General features: G+C 28.7%; 2 protein-coding genes across 3 annotated transcripts; one reads left to right on the forward strand and one right to left on the reverse strand.

Moving 5' to 3' along the window:
• Positions 1 to 11331: 11331 nt before the first annotated feature.
• Positions 11332 to 17951, forward strand: LOC114180373 (ATPase 11, plasma membrane-type-like). Of its 2 annotated transcripts, XM_028066679.2 has the most exons (21): positions 11335 to 11635; positions 11922 to 12041; positions 12438 to 12536; positions 12716 to 12853; positions 13037 to 13171; positions 13263 to 13442; positions 13671 to 13877; positions 13970 to 14089; positions 14183 to 14302; positions 14450 to 14572; positions 14666 to 14770; positions 14870 to 15014; positions 15379 to 15543; positions 15634 to 15872; positions 16095 to 16127; positions 16213 to 16294; positions 16451 to 16611; positions 16713 to 16898; positions 17001 to 17183; positions 17274 to 17452; positions 17646 to 17951. In XM_028066679.2, the coding sequence occupies exons 1-21, from the start codon at positions 11582 to 11584 to the stop codon at positions 17740 to 17742; spliced, it is 2871 nt and encodes a 956-aa protein (XP_027922480.1). In that variant the 5' UTR covers positions 11335 to 11581; the 3' UTR covers positions 17743 to 17951. The 2 variants fall into 2 exon arrangements, with proteins under 2 accessions (XP_027922479.1, XP_027922480.1); XM_028066678.2 differs by having other exon boundaries at positions 11332 to 11635; positions 15379 to 15872.
• Positions 17952 to 18547: 596 nt separating this feature from the next.
• Positions 18548 to 19433, reverse strand: LOC114180375 (uncharacterized). Its single transcript, XM_028066680.2, has one exon. It carries the CDS (start codon positions 19396 to 19398, stop codon positions 18790 to 18792), a length of 609 nt encoding a protein of 202 aa, XP_027922481.1. The 5' UTR covers positions 19399 to 19433; the 3' UTR covers positions 18548 to 18789.
• Positions 19434 to 20487: the final 1054 nt, after the last annotated feature.

Below are 20487 nucleotides of genomic sequence, written 5' to 3' on the forward strand. Positions count from 1 at the left end.
GTGTCATTGATGGGTTTATATATTTCATCATATGGGATTATAGTCATGAGAGATTGTTATATACATATATATACATATATATATATATATGTATATATATATATGTACATATATATATATATACATATATACATATATATATATATATATGTATATATATGTATATATATATACATATATATATGTATATATATATACATATATATGTATATATATATATATATATATATATATATATATATATATGTGTGTGTATATATGTATATATATATATACATATATATATATATATATATATATAACATTAGTTTTACACATATATATGAGGTATTTGACACCACTTTTATCAAAAAACCTTAAAACAATGTGGTTATGAGCTTTTTATTTTATATAGTGTTTAATTTTGTTTTTTCTATCTCACGTGTGACTTTTGATTCACACTTGAATTATTCCCAAGAGTCACTAATATGATTATCTTAATATTTAAGCAAGTTGAACAATGAACAAATAACAAAGTCCAATTGTAGTTAAAATGGAAAGAAAATATAAAGTTCACTCAAAATGCTTCACACACAATTGGTCATGTAATCAACTAAAAATTGTAAGTTTATACATCTAAGCATGTATTTTTGTATTGTGAGTTGTCTTATTCTTTTCTTTTTGCCTGTATATGACTTGGTCAATGCATATAACTTTTCTTTTCCAGATTTCATTTCAAGTTCATGAGGTTATTCAATTCATCTTTATATATTCAAATTTGCAACATAGTTATTTCAGTTCCAACAAATGTGACATGCCTTTTTTGTGAAGCATCTTGCTTCATAACTTATACTCTTTCAGTCATTTAACATACCCAATGAACACACACCTCTATAATGGTGAGGAAATAAGACCCTCCGTCATGAATCTAAGCTCATTTTGAACCTCAAAGGTTTGCATTACATACTCAAACATTAATCATACTCAAACTAATGATTTACCCCATTCCAAGAAGAAGCCTTCATCAAACACTAAAAAATCCTGACAAAAAAAGAAACAGAAAGGAATGCGTTCAATAATTTTTGTTTTTAAGAAATTTCCTACTCTGAAACGAAATCACATTAAAAACGACTGCTTTCAAACCAAAAGACATTAAAAAGCAAAAAAAAAAAAAAACATAAAACAGACAACTGCATTAACACTAACCTCAGAAGGATCCAAGAATATGACGGAGTTCTGGTAAAAAATTTTGAAACTCAGACGTTTGGAAGCTGACATTTTCCCTTCTGCCAAACGAAACCCAAACCTATGGACTTTGAACGGTTTTCTTTACTTCTGCTTTCCAGAAACAGAACAATACACTTAATAAAGCGTTTCTCTCCTCTTTTACTCCAACGTTTCCTTTCTTCCTTTAATCAAATCGAGACGCCACATATAACAAAACGCCACATATTTTGAAAACATAAATAATAAACATAATAACTTACCGCCAAAATCAGATTTTCCAAATCGAATCTTAAACATAATCATACTGCTTCTGCTGTGAAAAAAAATATTATATTATAATAATATTTTGCCTTTTAAATTAAATTTATTCTAAAAACCAATATCTATAATTAAAATTTCTATTAATCAAATAATTCCATATATACTTACGTAAAACATAAATAAATGTGAAATTCAAAACCGAAAAAAAAAAAAACACGAGCCGGGTCACAACCTCGATAATCATAAAACTTTTGCTTCTTCATTCTATCATCTCGTAAACCTCAAATGTCACAATTTTATGTTATCTTACATCATTTCACTAGCCATATACTTATGTACAATCACTATTGAACCATCTAATAAACTATTCCTTTTCACCATTTTAGCAATTACAATCCTTTAAAATCTATATAATACTTCGTATTGACAAACTCATAAAATTAAACAATTAATTGATAAAAAAAAATTCTCTTAAATTGTAAAATATATCTCAGATCTTGATACAATATCTCCGATTATCAAACATATTAGTATATTTGAATTTATATCAAATAATTAGATGTAACATCAAACCAATATTAGTATGAGTTTTTTAAAAAAAATTATATAATATCCATAAGTATCTAATGGAAAGTATGAAAAGCAGTTAAATTTTTCGCGTAACATATTCAACATGAACTTGTAAAGCACAAACATAAAATGACTAATTCTTAAGACTCTATCATAAAGTCACGGCACGAATATTAGATTCTGCATCATCAAGATTTAGGTGTCAAATAAAGATATCACAAAAGAATTTTGGTTTCATTATTGGTTTCATTCACTGTTAACTTTCTAGAAGAAATTTTTTTTTAACAAAATTATAAATCAATATTTTTCAGTGACCCTAATAACACTTAGAATGGGAAATTCACCAACTTCAAACTTACTATACTTTGAAATTTACATTTAAAAAATTTTGTGTGTCATCCATCAATAACTTTAAAAAAAAAAGCTTTTGAATAAATGACAAATTTGTTTGATTTAATTTCTAATTTTTTTCACCATTTTAATCCTTATATTTATAAAATCTGTATTTTTTTACCAAATCTTTAATTTTGCGAACATTTTTTATTTTTCTAAACCTTAAATCTAACATTTCAAAAGTATCATTAATAAATAATTTTAATTAATATGATTCCAATAGTTCTACATAGTTTAAGAATAATTTAAGAATAATTTAAATAGATCTTGTTTCTTTATTTTTCTAAAATATTTGTAATGACAAAACCAAAATAGGACGTGATGATTAACTTTAACAATGTTATCTCAAGATACTTGAATTGATACTACATGTAAAAATCAAAATATTTTTTTATCATTTTACTCAAAACTTTGGTTTAATACACTTAATAGTCTCACATTGTTTAATTCTTGTTTGTTAAATTATTGAATGTACCAAAATATTAATTAATTAGTTAATATATAAAAATAAAAGAAATTAGCATACATGAATTTTATCTAAACTTTATCTTTTTAAATAACTTTGAAATTTATTACGAAAGATTAATATAAAATGGTAGTAAGTGTTTTTTTGGCAAATAGATGAGAAAGGAGAATAAAGTTTCCTAAGACAATTTTTCTTATCTTGTCGGAATCTTGCATCTTATGTCGTTTCCAATATTTTTCTTGAATTGAATTCCTAATAACTTGCATTTTGGACAACCAAAAGTAGGTATATAACAACCATTTATTCATCTCACTAATTATTGTAATAGTTTTGTTTCTTATTTAAGATTATGTATATATCAATTATTTTTCAGCTTAGATATGGTAACACGTATTATGTTATGCCATTTTAATATAATTATTATATGACATTTCTAAATTAATAGTAAAATGTCTCATGATTCCTTAAGCTTTTTATCATATTTTTTATGCTTCTTTCAGTTGTTCGTAAGCATATTTTCTTTATATGATTCCTTTTTATGCTACTAAAACAAAGCTATCCGAATGAATTTGGATTTTTTTTTTCTGGAGTTTTTTGTGTTATTTTTTTGATTGTACCTTCAAAACAATTTGATGAGTATTGATTTTGAAATTTAAAAAAATATTAAAAAGATATTTAAAATACTAACAGTATAATTTTAGTGTTCAACAGAAGATAACACCAAAAAATTCAGTAGAAAATCTATAGAATGGTCACTAGTAGATGTGTAATGAGAAAGAAAAAAAAAATCAGCGATATGTAATGAGATTTCTAGATGATCCATGTTTTTTTTACAATATTTATTTATTTCATGTCATCTTTTTAGTTAAAGGTTTTTCACCGTCTATTTTTTATATCAAATTTATATATACTTCTTTGTTAAAATTTTGTTGTTGTTTTTTTTTAAATTAATATTTTCCAATATGTACAAAGAGATTTTCTTTATCTCGAACTTTTGTAACTCATTCGAAGGAATATTTTTTTAAACCTTTATTATAATTTCTGTTTTTTTTTTTGTTTATCTTGATTAAATTTCAATTTTAAAATGATTAAAAAATTCATTAATCATATTCTCAATATTAATTAAATTTTAAGTATATCATAAATTTAAATATTTTTTATCAAATCTTTATATTAATTATGTGACATGAAATTTTATGATTAATATAAAATAATGTTCGGTTACATAAAATCGCAATTCTTTTAAAGGAAAAAGTAACAAGATAAGATAATAACTATATCGTTTAATTAAAAAAAAAATAAAAAATAAAAAATAATATAAATACTTTAAAAACTTAAAAATTAAAATAACTAAAAATAGATTACCTTAACAATAATAAAATTTATGAAACATTTAAAATTTAATTAAATCTATTTTTAAACAATACTAAATCTTTTTATATAATGATAATGTTCCTGTAAGTTACATATTCATAAATATAAATCATATATTGAAACAGTGCCAAAGTTGGGTTTTGATACCTTTCTCGAGTTTACCAACAGTGCCCAAAATAATAATTGAGAAATTCTTTTTTCTTTTAGGTTTTTAGCAGTTCAAGGCTCCGACATTTTAAAATAACAAAAATAAAATGAAACGAAAGACGAAATTCACGTTTGAAATTCAAGTGGGACCACTCACCTCATACGTGTCAACCAACGAAAAAGTAGGAATCCTTTCAAACTTTTTTTACTATTTTTATAAGGCTAAATATGTTTTTGTGATTTTAAAATTTAATCATTTAAAAATTTTGAACTAATTTAGTCATTAATCTTTTAAAATATATGAATTTAATCATTTTAATCAAAATTTGTTAAGTTTATTTAACATTTCAAGCGTGTTTTATAATAATATTTGACTTAACTTAACCTTAAAGTTATTTGTTAAACAATATAAATAACTCAAATATAATACTGAAATGTATACGAAACATTAAATAAACTCAACACAATTTGATTAAAATAACTAAATTAACATATTTCGAAAAAATAAAGACTAAATTGATTCAAAGTTTCAAAATTGACAAATTCTAAAATTCGGACAAAAAACATATTTAACTTTTTTTTTTATTTCATCGGTTAGTTTAAGATCAATGAAATTCTGAATACTTATATTACATTTTTATCTTATTTTTCCTAATTTTAATCTGTTTACATTTAATCATATTAAATGGATCGTTAAGATAGTATAATTCACAATATTAGTCTGTTTAGGTCCCAAATGCATTAAATGGGTGTTTTAATATCATAGTTAAGTGATTTTAAAACTTTCATATGTTGAAATGCATTTTTATTCTCATTTTAATTATTTATTTTCTTAGTCTTATTACTAGAAAAAAAATGTAGATTTTCTTTTATTAATTTACATGGACAGTGACATTTATTGGTATTCATTGTGTTTCAAGACAGATGCAAACATGTTTACATGTCAGGTTTTTTTTTTAAACATATATACTTCAAAATAGAAACAAAAATAGACCATTAATGAAGATTAATGTTGTGAAAATGAAACTATGAAGTATTACAATCAGAAAGAGACTGAAGAAGTTGGTGAACAGAAAAAAAAAAAAAAAAAAGAGTACCATTTTGTCTGCTTTCTAACTTTACCCATTTGTTTGAGTACATCTCATTCATTCATTACACTTTCTTCCTTCTTCTTCTTTTTTTTTTTTCAAAATAAAAGAGTATATATACATTTTTTTAAGTAATTAATAACCTTCATTTTGATTATGAAAGATTTATTATTATAATTACAAATCAAAGAATATGATAAGATGAAAATATATTGGAGATTTGAATAAGTTTCATGACAAACCAAATAATTAGAAGAAATAAAAAATAATATATATATATATATATATATATATATATTACTTAATTAATTATGAATATTTTAAAAATTTAAACTGTGATGAAAATATGGTGGTGATACGTACATCCTCGTATCCATCCTCATATCCAATTGAAAAAGTCGAAAATTTTTCATATCCATATCTATATTTAATCAATGCAAAAATAAATTCAGACAATACTCGGGAGAACAAATTTATTTGTCATTTCTTGTTAAAAAATATAAAGCAATTTGTAAGGAAATCATTTTTAATACTATTAGGTAAAACATGATATCATATAAAATCAGCCGCCAAATTCATTTTAAACTAATAAGAGAATCCACACATTTATTGTCTTAAAAAATTTAAGACTTTCAAATCAAAATGAAAACTTATTTCGAAACTAGATTATGTTTGAGACATCATCTATCATATTGTATTTTAGTTAATACATTAAAAACTACTCCATAATTGATCATGGGTGACGTAATTCATTATAACTTTATCCTCTTATTTTCTATTATTTAAAATATAATAATATATAAATAATAATAATAAATTAATTAAATAGTATTTTTTGTTTCTATTTCTCTTTTTCTTTCAATTAAAATTATTTTCATTTTCACGCCTTTGTTGTACCTTCTTTTTAATTATCTTCTCTTGCATTCTCTCACATTCTAACATATCATCTAATAAAGTTAAAAGAGTTATTCTTGAGTCAATCCATCTCTCATATTAATATATATTAATCCAATAAATATGAGTAATGTAATAATTCATAAAAGTGTTTTACTATATTCTATAAATAAAGTGATGAAGCTACAACCTTCTCACAAAGATAATGGAAGTAAAGTATATATAATGAACAAATGAGTAGTCAAAGCCTTAAGTCAAAAATAGTGACTCCCAAATTTGAATTCATAAATGTTAACACCTTTTATATTGTCACTCAGTATGCTACTAAATCATGAAGACGATTACTTACAAACTTCAAGAAAATGAAGTCATGAAGTCTCATCCTTGTGTTTGAATTCTTTTAATGTAAATTTATTATTCAGTGTACAAGAATTTGATGAATGAGATTAAGTACTATTCATGTTAAGGAACACACATAATAATAAAACATGTATTAATTTATTATCTAATAGAATCCAAACAACTAATAATAAAACATATCTAATTAATGGTATAATATTATCAATATATATAGAGAGAGAAAGAAAGTAATTAATAATAGGTTAAATAGTAAATATTATGCTAATAATTGGGTTATTTATTTATTTTTTATATATACAATACTCATTACTAGAAACTCTTATCAGAATTTTGATGTTATTCTTTCTAAAGATTTTAATTGGCAGGTAATTACTTTGTGGATAATTATTTTTTACAAAATTATAAAGATCACAAGTATTCTTTATAAAATTTGTTGCGAAAAGTGTTTTATATAAAATATTTTGTAAAAAAATTGGCAACAATTTTCTGTAATTTTTTTTTCATAATAAAATTTATAAATATTTTCTAAAAAAAATTCAAAACAAAATTAACAAGAAATATGAATTTTTTTAGTAGAGACTAACACATTTAAAAAAAAAACTTATAAATACGTATTTCTACAGAAATTATTCACTCACTCTTTTATACTTACTCTTATATATTTAATTTTCTTATATTCTCACTGAATTGAGTGCTGGGAATCTTCTGTAAGTAATTTTTTTCTTCTATCTTCACTGATGATTTGCAATCAACATTTTGGTTTCACCTAAAATTTTTTTGCACTGTTTTCAAGTAAGGACAATAATAGAAAATTATGATGAAAGAATACAAGTTCTTACCTACTTGTGTGGATTAACATTGGTGCATATAGTTGATATTAAAGTCGGTTTGAATTTTTTTTCAATTACAAATCTAATCATTTTAATTATATTAACTATAAATTTTTCATCCTAAATTAATCAGTTAAATTTTATTTAAAAAAACAACAAATATTGTGAAAGCTAGGAATTAGAGAAATAGATATGTTGAATTAAAAACTCAGTATACTTGAAACATCATTCCACAAAAACACACATAATACTTAGTCAAATTATGCATAATAACTGTATGAAACATGAAACCTAATAGACACATGTTGGTGCTGAATTGAAAAGTCTAAGAATTAGGTAAAAGGTTTTGCAAGCGAAGAAAGGAAGATAAGTTGAAAATACATTAATGGAGTGTGAAGAGAGAATGAAGATGATAAGAAAATAGTGAAGATGAAGTGTCTTGTTTTAATAACTTGCACACTCATGTTTCCACCATCAAGTGAGACACGCCACTTCATGCACCTATATATTTTATTATTCTTATTAAAGCCAACAAGAAGTAGATAGATTTCAAGATCACCAACTCCCTCCTATTGCTTCATATACTATTATATTTGAACATAATCTAGAGCAAAAACTATTTTAGAAAAAAAAAATTCATATTTTTTATGATTTGTAATTCTATATAGTTTCATAATTTTATGTTTGTAACTCTACAGTTTCACTTTTTTCTAAGTTATTATTTATTTTTTATGGTTTTTTTTTATCTCTTGTTTTTTTCTATTTTGTTAAATAAGTTGATCATGATTCAATAAAATTTGATTAATTAAACTTAATATTTTTAATATTTTTGTCATCATTCTTCTACTTTTTTTTTATCTTAAAAGGTAATATTTAACTGCATAGTAAATAACCGATTTTGTGAGTGTGAGTGTACTAACATCAATGAAATTTAAATTTTTAAAATTGTTGTGGTATGTTCAATATTTTTACATCATTGAGGTTACATATAATTTAGATATATCTTTTTTTATCTGTTGAAATGTCTTGATATAATTGTAACGAAATTTTGAGTGTAATACCTTAAATACGATAATTGACCTTAATGATATTGTTTTAAGAGACTTGAAATTAGAACATTGACATCATGTGCGATGTAAATGAGATTTTGAACACAGATTGTCGTTCTTAAGAAAACAAAAACTCTTATTCTCTTAACCTTAATTATCTCTTAAACCTTGATTAAGAGTAGTTTCAGTGTTCAAAACAAATAATTCATTGAATGCAGGAATTCACCTTAATTATATTATTTGAACATACTTAATATTAAAACAAAAAGTTATTAATCTTATGAGTTTCATAAAATCTCATTTCCATGGAATTTAAAATCAACAACATCAGCATCAAACTGAGAGTTGAAGATTGATTGAAATAATGTTTAAGCAATCTGATTAATTAGTCAAATACTAATCAACCATCAAATTCCTTAAAAGTAATATAGCAACAGAAGAGTGTAGACGTTAATCTATTCACTAATCCTTATTATTAAGCAAAAAATATGTGGTGGAAAAGATTTGATTGTAATTGGTAGTTGTGTGTTGTCTTTTGCAGTGCCTAATCATCATTTGTGTTTCTGTCCACACCTCTATCGTTCTTCCAAAGGCTGTTTTTTCTCTTTTTGCTTTGTTTTATAACATGCTATTTTTAAGTTTGTGGTCAATAAAAAATGAATTTTCATTTTAATTTGAATTTAATAACAATTATTAACAATAAAAATTTCACACTCTCACCTAATTAGAAATAGCGTTTAAATGATTTGTTCGGTAATTATAGGAAAAAGTAATTGAAGTTCACCTTAATTTATTTATAGGGAGGATTCTTCTTTTGTGTTTACATTCTAAAATATTAATTTTACCCTTTGAAATATAATTATTTATTAAATTTTTGAAAATTGACCATTACTTTTACAAATCTTTTATAACATTTTTCTGTCTCTACTTCTTCTCTTTTTTCTCTATTTATCAAAATCAAAAGTTATTCTTTTATGCTTTTTGATATATTTCACTTTATTTTTAATTTTTAATAAATATAATTTTATTTATATATTAACTTAATAACATTATATTATCATCACTTACTACTATAATATCACGCATATTTAAAAAATATGTAAACCAGACGCGATAACACATGTGTTTATGTAGTAATAGAATAACGATTGTAAAATACATTAATAATATTTTGTAATGAATTTTTCTCTGGTTTAAAGATGATCAAGCTTAAAAATATTATTTATTTTCTCTGGTTTTAATTAAAAATATATTAACTATAACTTTTATTAGATTTGTTAAGCTTTTGTAACATGATAGAAATTGTCATGACAATTCTTGAATATATATTTTTTTAATTATCTTTAACTAAGAATTAAATTCGAGACTTTGAACTTGATGTTAATTATTATATTTAATACTTATTAATATATCAACTACTATAACTTATAATTAAAATAAAACTCTCATTTTAGAATAGTTAATTTAATAGTATAAATTTTACAATTTGATTTGATTTGATTGGAAATTAATTTACCTCACTTTTATTAAAAACAATTAGCACACCATATATAAGCGTAAAAAATTGTTTATTACTTGTAATATTAAAAATAAAGACATGGCTTGTAAAACAATTAATACTTTATTTCATCTTAAAATAACACTTAGATTGTTTTTTCAAGAACATTTTTCTTCTTTCAATGCAAGAAGCATTTTATGTGATGTAGAAGGAAGAAGGAAAATAAGAAGTTTATTTAGGAAAAAAAATGTGATTTTTGTTAACACAATCATTCACATGGAGAGTGTGTTACTATCGAATTGATGAGTGCCCTAAACTAATTTATATTAATGATTTAATAATGGTAATGATGTAACGTAGGGTACCCTACACTCACTCATACAAAACTATTTTTATCGTCTTGATTGGTGTGCTCTCTACGTCACTTTTTTCAACAACTCAATTAATATAAGTAATTTTTTTCATTAAACACGTTGTCATTAAATCATATTATTAAAATTGTGAAATATCACTTCTTTGTGATCATTAAGTTGAGGCATCAGAACCCATTGAAACTGTTAATATAAGAAAAACATCAGTACAAATGTTTAATTTTTTATATTAAATTTTAACAATAATTAGAGTTTTATTTAGACAATATGGTCAGATTTTAATGTTATAATTTTTGAGGTTTTTTAAATTTTTAGCAAAATAATAATTTTGTTGCTGTCTTTTTTTTCCTTAATGAGAAACTATGTGACTGATAAGGATGACAATAAAAAATAATATAAAAACTTCTAATATTTAAGATTTGAAATAATAATAGACTAAAATAAATAAGAAAATCTCAATATTATAAAAATTAAAAACTTATATGAATATTGATTTTATTATAGATGGTACTAAAATAAAATTATAAGTATAATCAAAACAACATTCAAAACACCTAACGGATATTCTTAATTTATATTTAGAAAAATTTAAATCCAAACATGGATTAACCTTGAAAAAAAACACTAGGACACTATATTGAGAACCGAGCACAAATATATATACTAAAACAAAAAACATTAAATAATCTGAGTTGAAAAGTATATTTTGTTATGATTAATAATTATTCTAAATTTAATATGGAGGTAGAAAAGACTCTGGAATAAGAATAAATAAAGACACAATAAGTACAAGTGTGGAATATTATAGAAACAGAGTGTACCTGCAAGTACATGAAATCCTCATAGAGGTGTTTACCATGCTGTCCTTAAAAAGCTGCCACATCAAGAGTTAGGACACACAAACAAACCAAAAGCAGAAGAAACGTCACAGCACACATTCTAAATTGGGACGAAGAGGTGAAGAGAAAAGATAAAACAGAGGAATTGCTCTGTTTTCTTTGTGTGGTTTCTCTGGGTGTGTGATATTCATCAAAAGCTCTCACCTTTAGTGTTGTGCAACAAGTTTTGGTTGAGATGGCTGACAAGGAAGAAGCCATGCATGCTGTTTTGAAGGAAGCTGTGGATTTGGTACTGAACAGACCAACCCATATCTCTGTTTCTTACTTCTTTGTTCACGGAATTGCTTGAACTTTATGAACTGTTTATCTTTGTTTCTGTCCTGTGATTTTGCAATATTTTAGTAGTTTTTAAAGAAAAAAATATGGGGTTGGTGAGTGTTTTCTGGGTTTTGTTTTGCTGTTTCTGGAGTTGGGAGTTTCAAGTTTTGTTCTGTTTTTGGCAAATTTCCTCGGATTTTGTTGTTTTGAATTTATTTATTTATTGATTTTTACATTTGGTTGAAATTTTTTTGCAGGAAAACGTCCCACTTGAAGAGGTTTTTCAGACTCTGAGGTGTGATTCAAATGGACTCACAACAAAATCTGCTGAGGAGAGGTTGGCCATTTTTGGCCACAACAAACTTGAGGAGAAACAGGTCCTTCCCTTCAATTTGTCTTCTTCTTTTGCCTTTTCCTCTTTAGTAGGGAAAGGTGCTTTGTAGTTGCAGATGGGAAAACATCCCTTTCTCCACTATTTGATGGGGAAAATGTAAAGTACACCTCCATTTTGGGTTGAAAGGAAAAGAGAGATGGACAGGGAAAAAAAGAGTAAGGAAAGTGACATAGATGGTAAGTGATATGATGAAAAAGGAATAGACATAGAAAGAAAAATGAGATGAAAGGAAATGATAGAGAGTTGATATCATATTATGAGTTGCTGGTTAATAAATTTATTGAAGAACTTAGAAAGAGAGCTGCTCCTACTTTTAATTGGAAGCTTGTTCCTAGGTGTTATTTTAGTTTGTCTGCTGAGCTCTTTGTTGTTTTTGCAGGAGAGCAAGGTTTTGAAGTTTTTGGGATTTATGTGGAATCCTCTTTCATGGGTCATGGAAGCTGCAGCAATCATGGCCATTGCTTTGGCCAATGGAGGAGTAAGTTGCTGCACACCTTTAATAATTTATTTTGTTTAAAATGTTCATTTTGATTTCTTTGTGTGAATGCTGAGAATGGGAGAAAGACTTTCTGAAATGGTAGTACAAGTTTCTTTTGGAACTGCATTATGTTATTGGTTTTGCCAATTTCCTGAATTTTTTCTCTTCACATTCATCAGGGCAAACCTCCTGATTGGCAAGACTTCGTTGGGATTATCACACTCCTTATTATCAATTCAACAATAAGTTTCATCGAGGAGAACAATGCTGGTAATGCTGCAGCAGCTTTGATGGCTCGTCTGGCACCTAAAGCAAAGGTATTAGTTGTTAGAAGCTTATTGGTGTATTTGTATTGTTAGGTAACTCATTTTCAAGAAAGTGAAAATAATTTGCTTCCATTTGATGTATCTCAATTCATGCACCGATTTATATCAGCCATAATAACGGATGTTTTGTCTTAATTTGACTTTTACTAATAACATTATAAAATTCTTATTCAGGTCCTTCGGGATGGGAAATGGATTGAGGAGGATGCTAGTGTTCTTGTTCCAGGGGATATAGTTAGTGTTAAGCTAGGTGATATTATCCCTGCGGATGCTCGTTTACTTGAAGGTGATCCGTTGAAGATTGATCAGGTGCAACTTGTAGTCTTTGCTTTTTTATCTTCTGCTATTTGGTTATCATATTTATGTTGTTGGTTTTTTAAGTTTCTGGTTTGGGTTCCAGTCTGCACTTACTGGTGAATCTCTTCCTGTCACAAAAGGCCCTGGTGATAGTGTTTATTCAGGTTCCACATGCAAGCAGGGAGAGATAAATGCAGTTGTTATAGCCACGGGAGTTCATACCTTCTTTGGCAAAGCTGCTCACCTTGTGGACTCCACAAATCAAGTTGGTCATTTTCAGAAGGTAAATTGAACTTCAATCTCTTTAATGAAATTGTATTTGTTCAAAATTAAGAAGGAAATGTTTTGTATTATCCTCTCCATGTGCTTACCACTACCTATGCAGTAAATTAGATAATTTAAGAAAACATGCAGTGATATGTGATTATAATATGATTTGCTTCTTTTGATTTTATATATAGAATGATTTGCTTCACAATGACACTTAGCTTGTTCTGAGTTACTTAAATAGGTTCTGACTGCTATTGGGAACTTCTGCATATGTTCCATTGCTGTGGGAATGATAATAGAGATCATTGTCATGTACCCAATTCAACACCGACAATATCGACCTGGGATTGACAATCTGCTTGTGCTTCTCATCGGAGGAATTCCTATAGCCATGCCTACTGTTTTGTCAGTGACAATGGCTATTGGATCCCATCGCTTAGCTCAACAGGTAGACATCAGTGCTTCTTGAGAAGTGGTTGTCTCATGTTTTAAATCAAACAGTTTAGAATTTAAGGGTTATGCTTCATACAATCATTGCAGGGTGCTATTACTAAAAGAATGACAGCCATAGAAGAGATGGCAGGAATGGATGTATTATGTAGTGACAAAACTGGAACTTTGACTTTGAATAAACTGTCAGTTGACAAGAATCTTATTGAGGTTAGTAGTAGTCAGTTTTGAACTGTGTTGTTTGCTGATTTTCTTTTTCTTTGTGTGGTATTCTTACAGAACTGGTTTTAATGTTCTCTATAGATTTTTGCTAAAGGAGTTGATGTAGATACAGTAGTTCTCATGGCTGCTCGGGCTGCAAGATTGGAAAACCAAGATGCTATAGATGCTGCTGTTGTAGGGATGTTAGGTGATCCAAAAGAGGTACATTCATATATGATAATATGATAATCCATCTCTTTTTCGTGTATGTAAACAGGCTGTTGAATTTAAATGTTGTTGTAGTATTGTGCTCATTACTACCTTCTCTGATTGCTACATGCTGTTGTATCTGATTTGTCTAAAACTCAGGCAAGGGCTGGTATTCAAGAGGTTCACTTCCTTCCCTTCAATCCAACTGACAAAAGGACTGCCATGACTTATGTAGACAGTGAAGGTAAAATGCATCGCGTCAGCAAAGGCGCACCAGAGCAGGTACTGTCATGAGCCAGCTCACTGCTTTTGTATAATGGTTGCTCATAACTACAGAACTGAACAGAACTGATTCATACTTTTAATGATAACTAGATTTTGAATCTTTCACACAATAAGTCAGAGATAGAACGCAGAGTTCATTCTGTCATTGATAAGTTTGCAGAGCGTGGCTTACGGTCTCTTGCAGTGGCTTACCAGGTACAGACATGTGTATTTGTGCTCTTACTTTAGTGGTGGAAATAGCAGAGTAAAGTTACATTGCTTGCACTGCTGACAGCATTTATCACCATATCACAGGAAGTTCCTGATGGGGTAAAAGAAAGCCAAGGAGGGCCTTGGCAATTTATTGGACTCTTGCCTCTGTTTGACCCCCCTAGACATGATAGTGCCGAGACAATAAGAAGGGCATTAAACCTTGGAGTAAATGTTAAAATGATAACAGGTATTTATCCTCTGCAATGTATTATATAATCAAAGGCAGAAAGTAAGTAATACATTAATGTCGCTTTTGATGACTCTATATTTGTATATGAAATTCTAACATTGATGAATGTATTGGCATTGGTGTCAAACTTGCTTTGGTTAAGTAATTGAAGTAAAGAAAGTATAGGAAGGTGCCTAGTATCAACAGTTTTGGCCTCTCCACTAAGTGCTTGATGTTCTAATTGTTTGAACAGTTTGTTTGTAAAGCAATCTTTGTAGAAAGTCTTTTTGTAACTTTTAGATGTATCACTTGTACTTTGAACTCATGTTTATGGATTTTTCGGTATACCATATAATATCTTTATGTGTACCAATTTCTTTAGGTGATCAACTAGCAATAGGAAAAGAAACAGGTCGCCGTCTGGGAATGGGAACCAACATGTACCCTTCATCGGCTTTATTGGGCCAAAACAAGGATGAATCAATTGCTACCTTGCCAGTTGATGATTTGATTGAAAAAGCAGATGGATTTGCTGGTGTTTTTCCTGGTATAATAACACCATTGTTTTCTGATGGTTTACTTTTATATGATATCATTTTCTTTTATTTCTTTGACTTAACGAGTTCATCTAATACAGAACACAAATATGAGATTGTGAAACGTTTACAAGCTAGAAAACACATATGTGGGATGACTGGTGATGGGGTTAATGATGCTCCTGCTCTTAAAAAGGCAGACATTGGCATAGCTGTTGCTGATGCTACTGATGCAGCTCGCAGTGCTTCTGACATTGTTCTAACTGAACCTGGTCTCAGTGTTATCATCAGTGCGGTATTGACTAGTCGAGCCATATTCCAAAGGATGAAGAATTACACGGTGAGCTTACATTCAGTTCTAACAATTTTTTTTTACCTGTGGGAGTTGGATATTCTGTTACATTATCTTCCCGGGTTATTTTTCTTTTCTTAGACAAGAATTTGTCATCATCTTTCCGGTGAATTACAAATTTCTGTCTAAGAACCATTGTCTCACCACCTCATTTAAAAAAAATGATAACTATCATCATTTACTCATCGATTATGATTTTCTTCTGAACAGATCTACGCAGTTTCCATCACAATTCGTATTGTGGTAAGTTTTATGGTCTAAGGTTGTTTATAAGCTATTATTCTTGCAGACACGACTTTGATTGCCAACTATGCTTTTATTTTGACAGCTTGGTTTCATGTTACTGGCCCTCATATGGCAATTTGATTTTCCACCATTCATGGTGCTGATTATTGCTATTCTTAATGATGGTATGCACCTCATTTTTTTACAGTAATATAGATCTCTTTTCTTACCAATGAAGTCATGGATATTTTTGTCACTATTATCTTATAATAATTGTCATATAACTTCTTTTTTCACTGATGTTGTAAAAAAGATCCTGTTTCTGATGTTTCTGATGTCAGGTACCATTATGACAATATCAAAGGACAGGGTAAAACCATCTCCATATCCAGATAGCTGGAAGTTGGCAGAGATCTTTACCACTGGAATAATTCTTGGTGGTTATTTGGCTATGATGACAGTTATTTTCTTTTGGGCAGCATATAAAACAGATTTTTTCCCTGTAAGAAACATTCTTTCATCAACCATTTGTACAACATCTAATTCTTTGAGTCACTAACTTTGCTCAATCGCTTGTATTGACTCTCCTAATGAAATATTCAGCAAACTTTTGGAGTTGCAAGCCTTCAGAAAAAGGACAGGGATGACTATAGAAAGCTTGCCTCTGCAATATACCTGCAAGTTAGCACAATTAGTCAGGCTCTCATATTCGTTACACGAGCAAGAAGTTGGTCTTACGTTGAACGTCCTGGTTTGTTACTAGTAGCAGCTTTTGTTGTCGCCCAGCTAGTGAGTGAAATCAACACAACACCACTTTTTTAGTTGCATGTGTATGTACGTTGTAAATATAATAGCAAGATTATAACTTGATCATGTGCTTTGGTGGAGCAGATAGCTACATTGATCGCAGTTTATGCAAATTGGAGTTTTGCTGCGATTGAAGGGATTGGATGGGGTTGGGCCGGTGTTGTTTGGCTTTACAACCTTGTCTTTTACATGCCACTTGACTTTATCAAGTTCATAATTCGGTATGCCTTGAGTGGAAGGGCTTGGGATCTTGTTATTGAACAAAGGGTATGTGTGTTCTCTCAACCAGTTGAAATTGAAAAGACTAATTCAACATTTGAACCTGTTGCTAACTTTCTACTGTGGAATCTTTTGCAGATTGCTTTTACAAGGAAAAAGAATTTTGGAAGAGAGGAACGTGAACTTAAATGGGCACATGCACAGAGAACACTCCATGGCCTTCATCCACCAGAGACTAAGATGTTTGGTGAACGAACAACTTACACAGAACTCAATCATATGGCTGAAGAAGCTAAAAGACGAGCAGAGATTGCCAGGTATGAATCCATGCTTTTCTTAGATCACTCTTATGCTGTTCTCTCTCTTTCTCTCAATCTCAAGTTGTTTAACTGTATAGTATAGCAATCATTATTTCATTGTATTTTTCTGTGAAAAAAACTGTGAAGAATCTTCAGCTTCTTGCACTTATGCTTGCATCACTTTTTGTTCTTCTTTGCTTTCTCTTTGCAGACTGAGAGAACTGCATACATTGAAGGGCCATGTTGAGTCTGTGGTTAGACTGAAAGGCCTCGACATTGATACAATACAGCAATCATACACTGTCTAGAATCATACACAGAACTCATTTATGTATAATGGAGTTAGCAGTGTGAACATAGAGCAGCAACAAATACATGCTTTAAACCTGTAGAACACTTTGTCTACACTCTCTGTATGTTTGATCTAACAGTTTTGGTGAACTGTGTTCTTCTGTGTCTACTTTTGGTAGACATGAAACTATTAATAGCATTTTCAGAGTTTTGTTTGTGCTTACAATTTGAAGTCTACTATCTATCAAAAAATCATCAGTCTAAATTGTGATTGTGAAGAGAGATTTCACTAAAAATCTTCTTCTTCCACAATTTTGTTGGAGTTAAAAAACCTGTCTAATCAACTTGTCTTTGTTTCTCAGTTCTTTATAATAAATTTGTTGTATCTTATTACAACGATAACATCTAACGAGTGTTCTGAGAAAATGTTGTTGTTTGTCTTTTTAATAACTTTCAATGTATCACCATCACTGATTTGAACATGGGATTTAAAAGATGAAATCATGTTTTGCATACAGGACGGTTTTTGGAATTTTATTAAGGAATTTCTTATCATCTTTCTGAACCTCTTGCTTGGATTATTCTCATTCAATCCTTGTACATTACAACATTCCTGTCTTATTTAAAATAATTAAATGTATTCAACGAATTCTAATAATTTAAATTTAAATTTGACAGTGAAATTTGTTAAAGTTAAAAGATATATAAAAAGCATAGGTCATTTCCATTTAGAACTCAACGAAAAATTGTTGGAGACTGACAGAGTCGTTAATTTCATGATAAAATATCTAAAAAAGTAATTAATTAATTTAATGGCGAGTCTTACCTGTAATCTCTATATTGATACTTCATATGTTTTTTATTAATTTCTTATATTCAAAACATGATTTTTCTTTTCTCATTCAAACAATAAATTTGAGATGGACTTGGACATCTCTTACAGAAATTTCTTACTAAAATTCCTGAACGTAAATGCGTCATAAATTTCTTGTTTTGTTAAGATTTGATTTATGAAACTTGTGAAGAACTTAACTGAATGCGTGATGAAGAGTGTATAAGAAGTTTTAAGAAGAGAAACGAAAGGAAGAACTTGAAATCTGAGCAGTGATAGACAGAGTTGTTGTTGGTCCAACGAGCTTCCTGGTGTTCATGATGGCGGCGTGGAGAATAAGTTGAGTGGTCACATAGCGTCTTCCCAAACCGAAAAACATCAACATTATGGGACCAAAAGACTGCACCATGTCGGAGTACTGTTCCTTTTTCGCAACAAATTTACTGTCGCCGCTCCACGCGCTCAACAGCAACGCGCTGCCACCGAGCACCACCCCGAAGAAGCACATGCTCTCGGGGAGCGTTAAAACGATCGAGAACGAACAGGCGAATGCGAACATGGCGGCGCTGAGCACCGCCCAGAGGAAGAGTCTGACGTGGGCGGCACGTGCCGATGGAGCGGGTGGGAGAGGGAAGAAGTCGACGGAGAAGTAAAGGACGTAGATGAAGGAGGTGAAGAGGAGCATGGGGTTGTCGTTGTGCGTGTAGGAGAGGTAGGTTATGAAGGAGGTGCTGATTGTGGTGGCGAGGAAACCTAGAATGTAGAGCGGGTTCACGCGGATGAGTGGCGCGTTGGCGTCACCGGAGGAGGTGACGGGGAGGAGCGGTGGTGGTGAAGTCATTGTTGTAGTTTGATGTGGTTTGTTTTGGTGAATGAAGAGTTAGTTTTATACGAAAAGAGTGAGAGATTGGGTTTGTAATGTAAAGTAAAAGCATTGATGTGAAGTTTTGGCTTATGAGAAGCTTCATCTTAAGCTTCATGGAAATTCCTAGAGACTTCCCACGCGTCTAAATTAGTTCAAAGTAGTACTTGGATTCACAGTAAAATAATGAAAATAAAGAAACCGAGTAAATATATAAATATATTTTTAGTTCTTAATTTTCAACGTAAATTTTATTTTGTTAATGTCAGATTTCACTATAATATAGTTAGGTGTGAGGAAGATAGGTTGAAAATTTATTGTAAGGTTAATTTAAAATATATAAATAAATGTAAAATTTATTTTATATATTAGTTTTTGTGAGATTAAATTAGATAAAATTTAATTTGTAACATTAGAGTAAGAATGTGTTGTAACTAAATTCGGTCTCACTTCAAAGTTTTAAAATTTAAATATATTTAACTCAAAAAATAATTATATAAAAAGTTTAATACCGTTTTTAATTCAAATTTGTATTTTTATTCACAATAATTAGATTTAAAAAAAGTAATATAAGTTTAAATAAATTTAATTCATAATAAATTTCAAGTTTAATTCAATTTCATTAAAACCAGTTGTAATATTCGTTTAGCTAAATGTATCTCCGCAGTGAGGTTATGTAATTATCTTGATAAGTGACTTAATTAATTGAAATATGTCCTTATTAATAGAATTATTTACTTTTTTCTGGAGTGATAGTTCACTTAATGAATGAACGGTTTTTTCAATGGTTTTTTCCTAACGTTTTGTTCATCATTTCTTCTCTTTTTCTTGTTTTTAAAAGTTATCTTGAGAATAGTTTTTTATCATTTCCAACGTCCACTGCTATGAAAATGTTAAGTAGAAGATTATCGAAGAGATTTATGACGATGAATTTATGGTTCTTAATTTTTATTTAGTACTTAACTTTTTCATATCTTTTTTTATGTGAGATTTAAAATCACACTTAAATTTCAAGCAGAAAATAAAGTGATTTGAAGTTTTCAGATTTGTGATTATTGAATCAGAAGT

This window comes from Vigna unguiculata, chromosome 4 (genome assembly GCF_037176805.1).
Source record: "Vigna unguiculata cultivar grain cowpea cultivar isolate G323 ecotype 2 chromosome 4, ASM3717680v1, whole genome shotgun sequence".
Taxonomy (NCBI): domain Eukaryota; kingdom Viridiplantae; phylum Streptophyta; class Magnoliopsida; order Fabales; family Fabaceae; genus Vigna; species Vigna unguiculata.

What these genes read in the sequence shown, in the direction of transcription:
- LOC114180373 (XM_028066678.2), top strand. Translation starts at nt 11,582, where the DNA reads ATGGCTGACAAGGAAGAAGCCATGCATGCTGTTTTGAAGGAAGCTGTG. An exon ending in TGTTAGGTGATCCAAAAGAG is followed by an intron (nt 14,303 to 14,449) that starts GTACATTCATAT and finishes TCTAAAACTCAG; the next exon opens with GCAAGGGCTGGTATTCAAGA. An exon ending in ATAAAACAGATTTTTTCCCT is followed by an intron (nt 16,612 to 16,712) that starts GTAAGAAACATT and finishes TGAAATATTCAG; the next exon opens with CAAACTTTTGGAGTTGCAAG.
- LOC114180375 (XM_028066680.2), bottom strand. Translation starts at nt 19,398, where the DNA reads ATGACTTCACCACCACCGCTCCTCCCCGTCACCTCCTCCGGTGACGCC.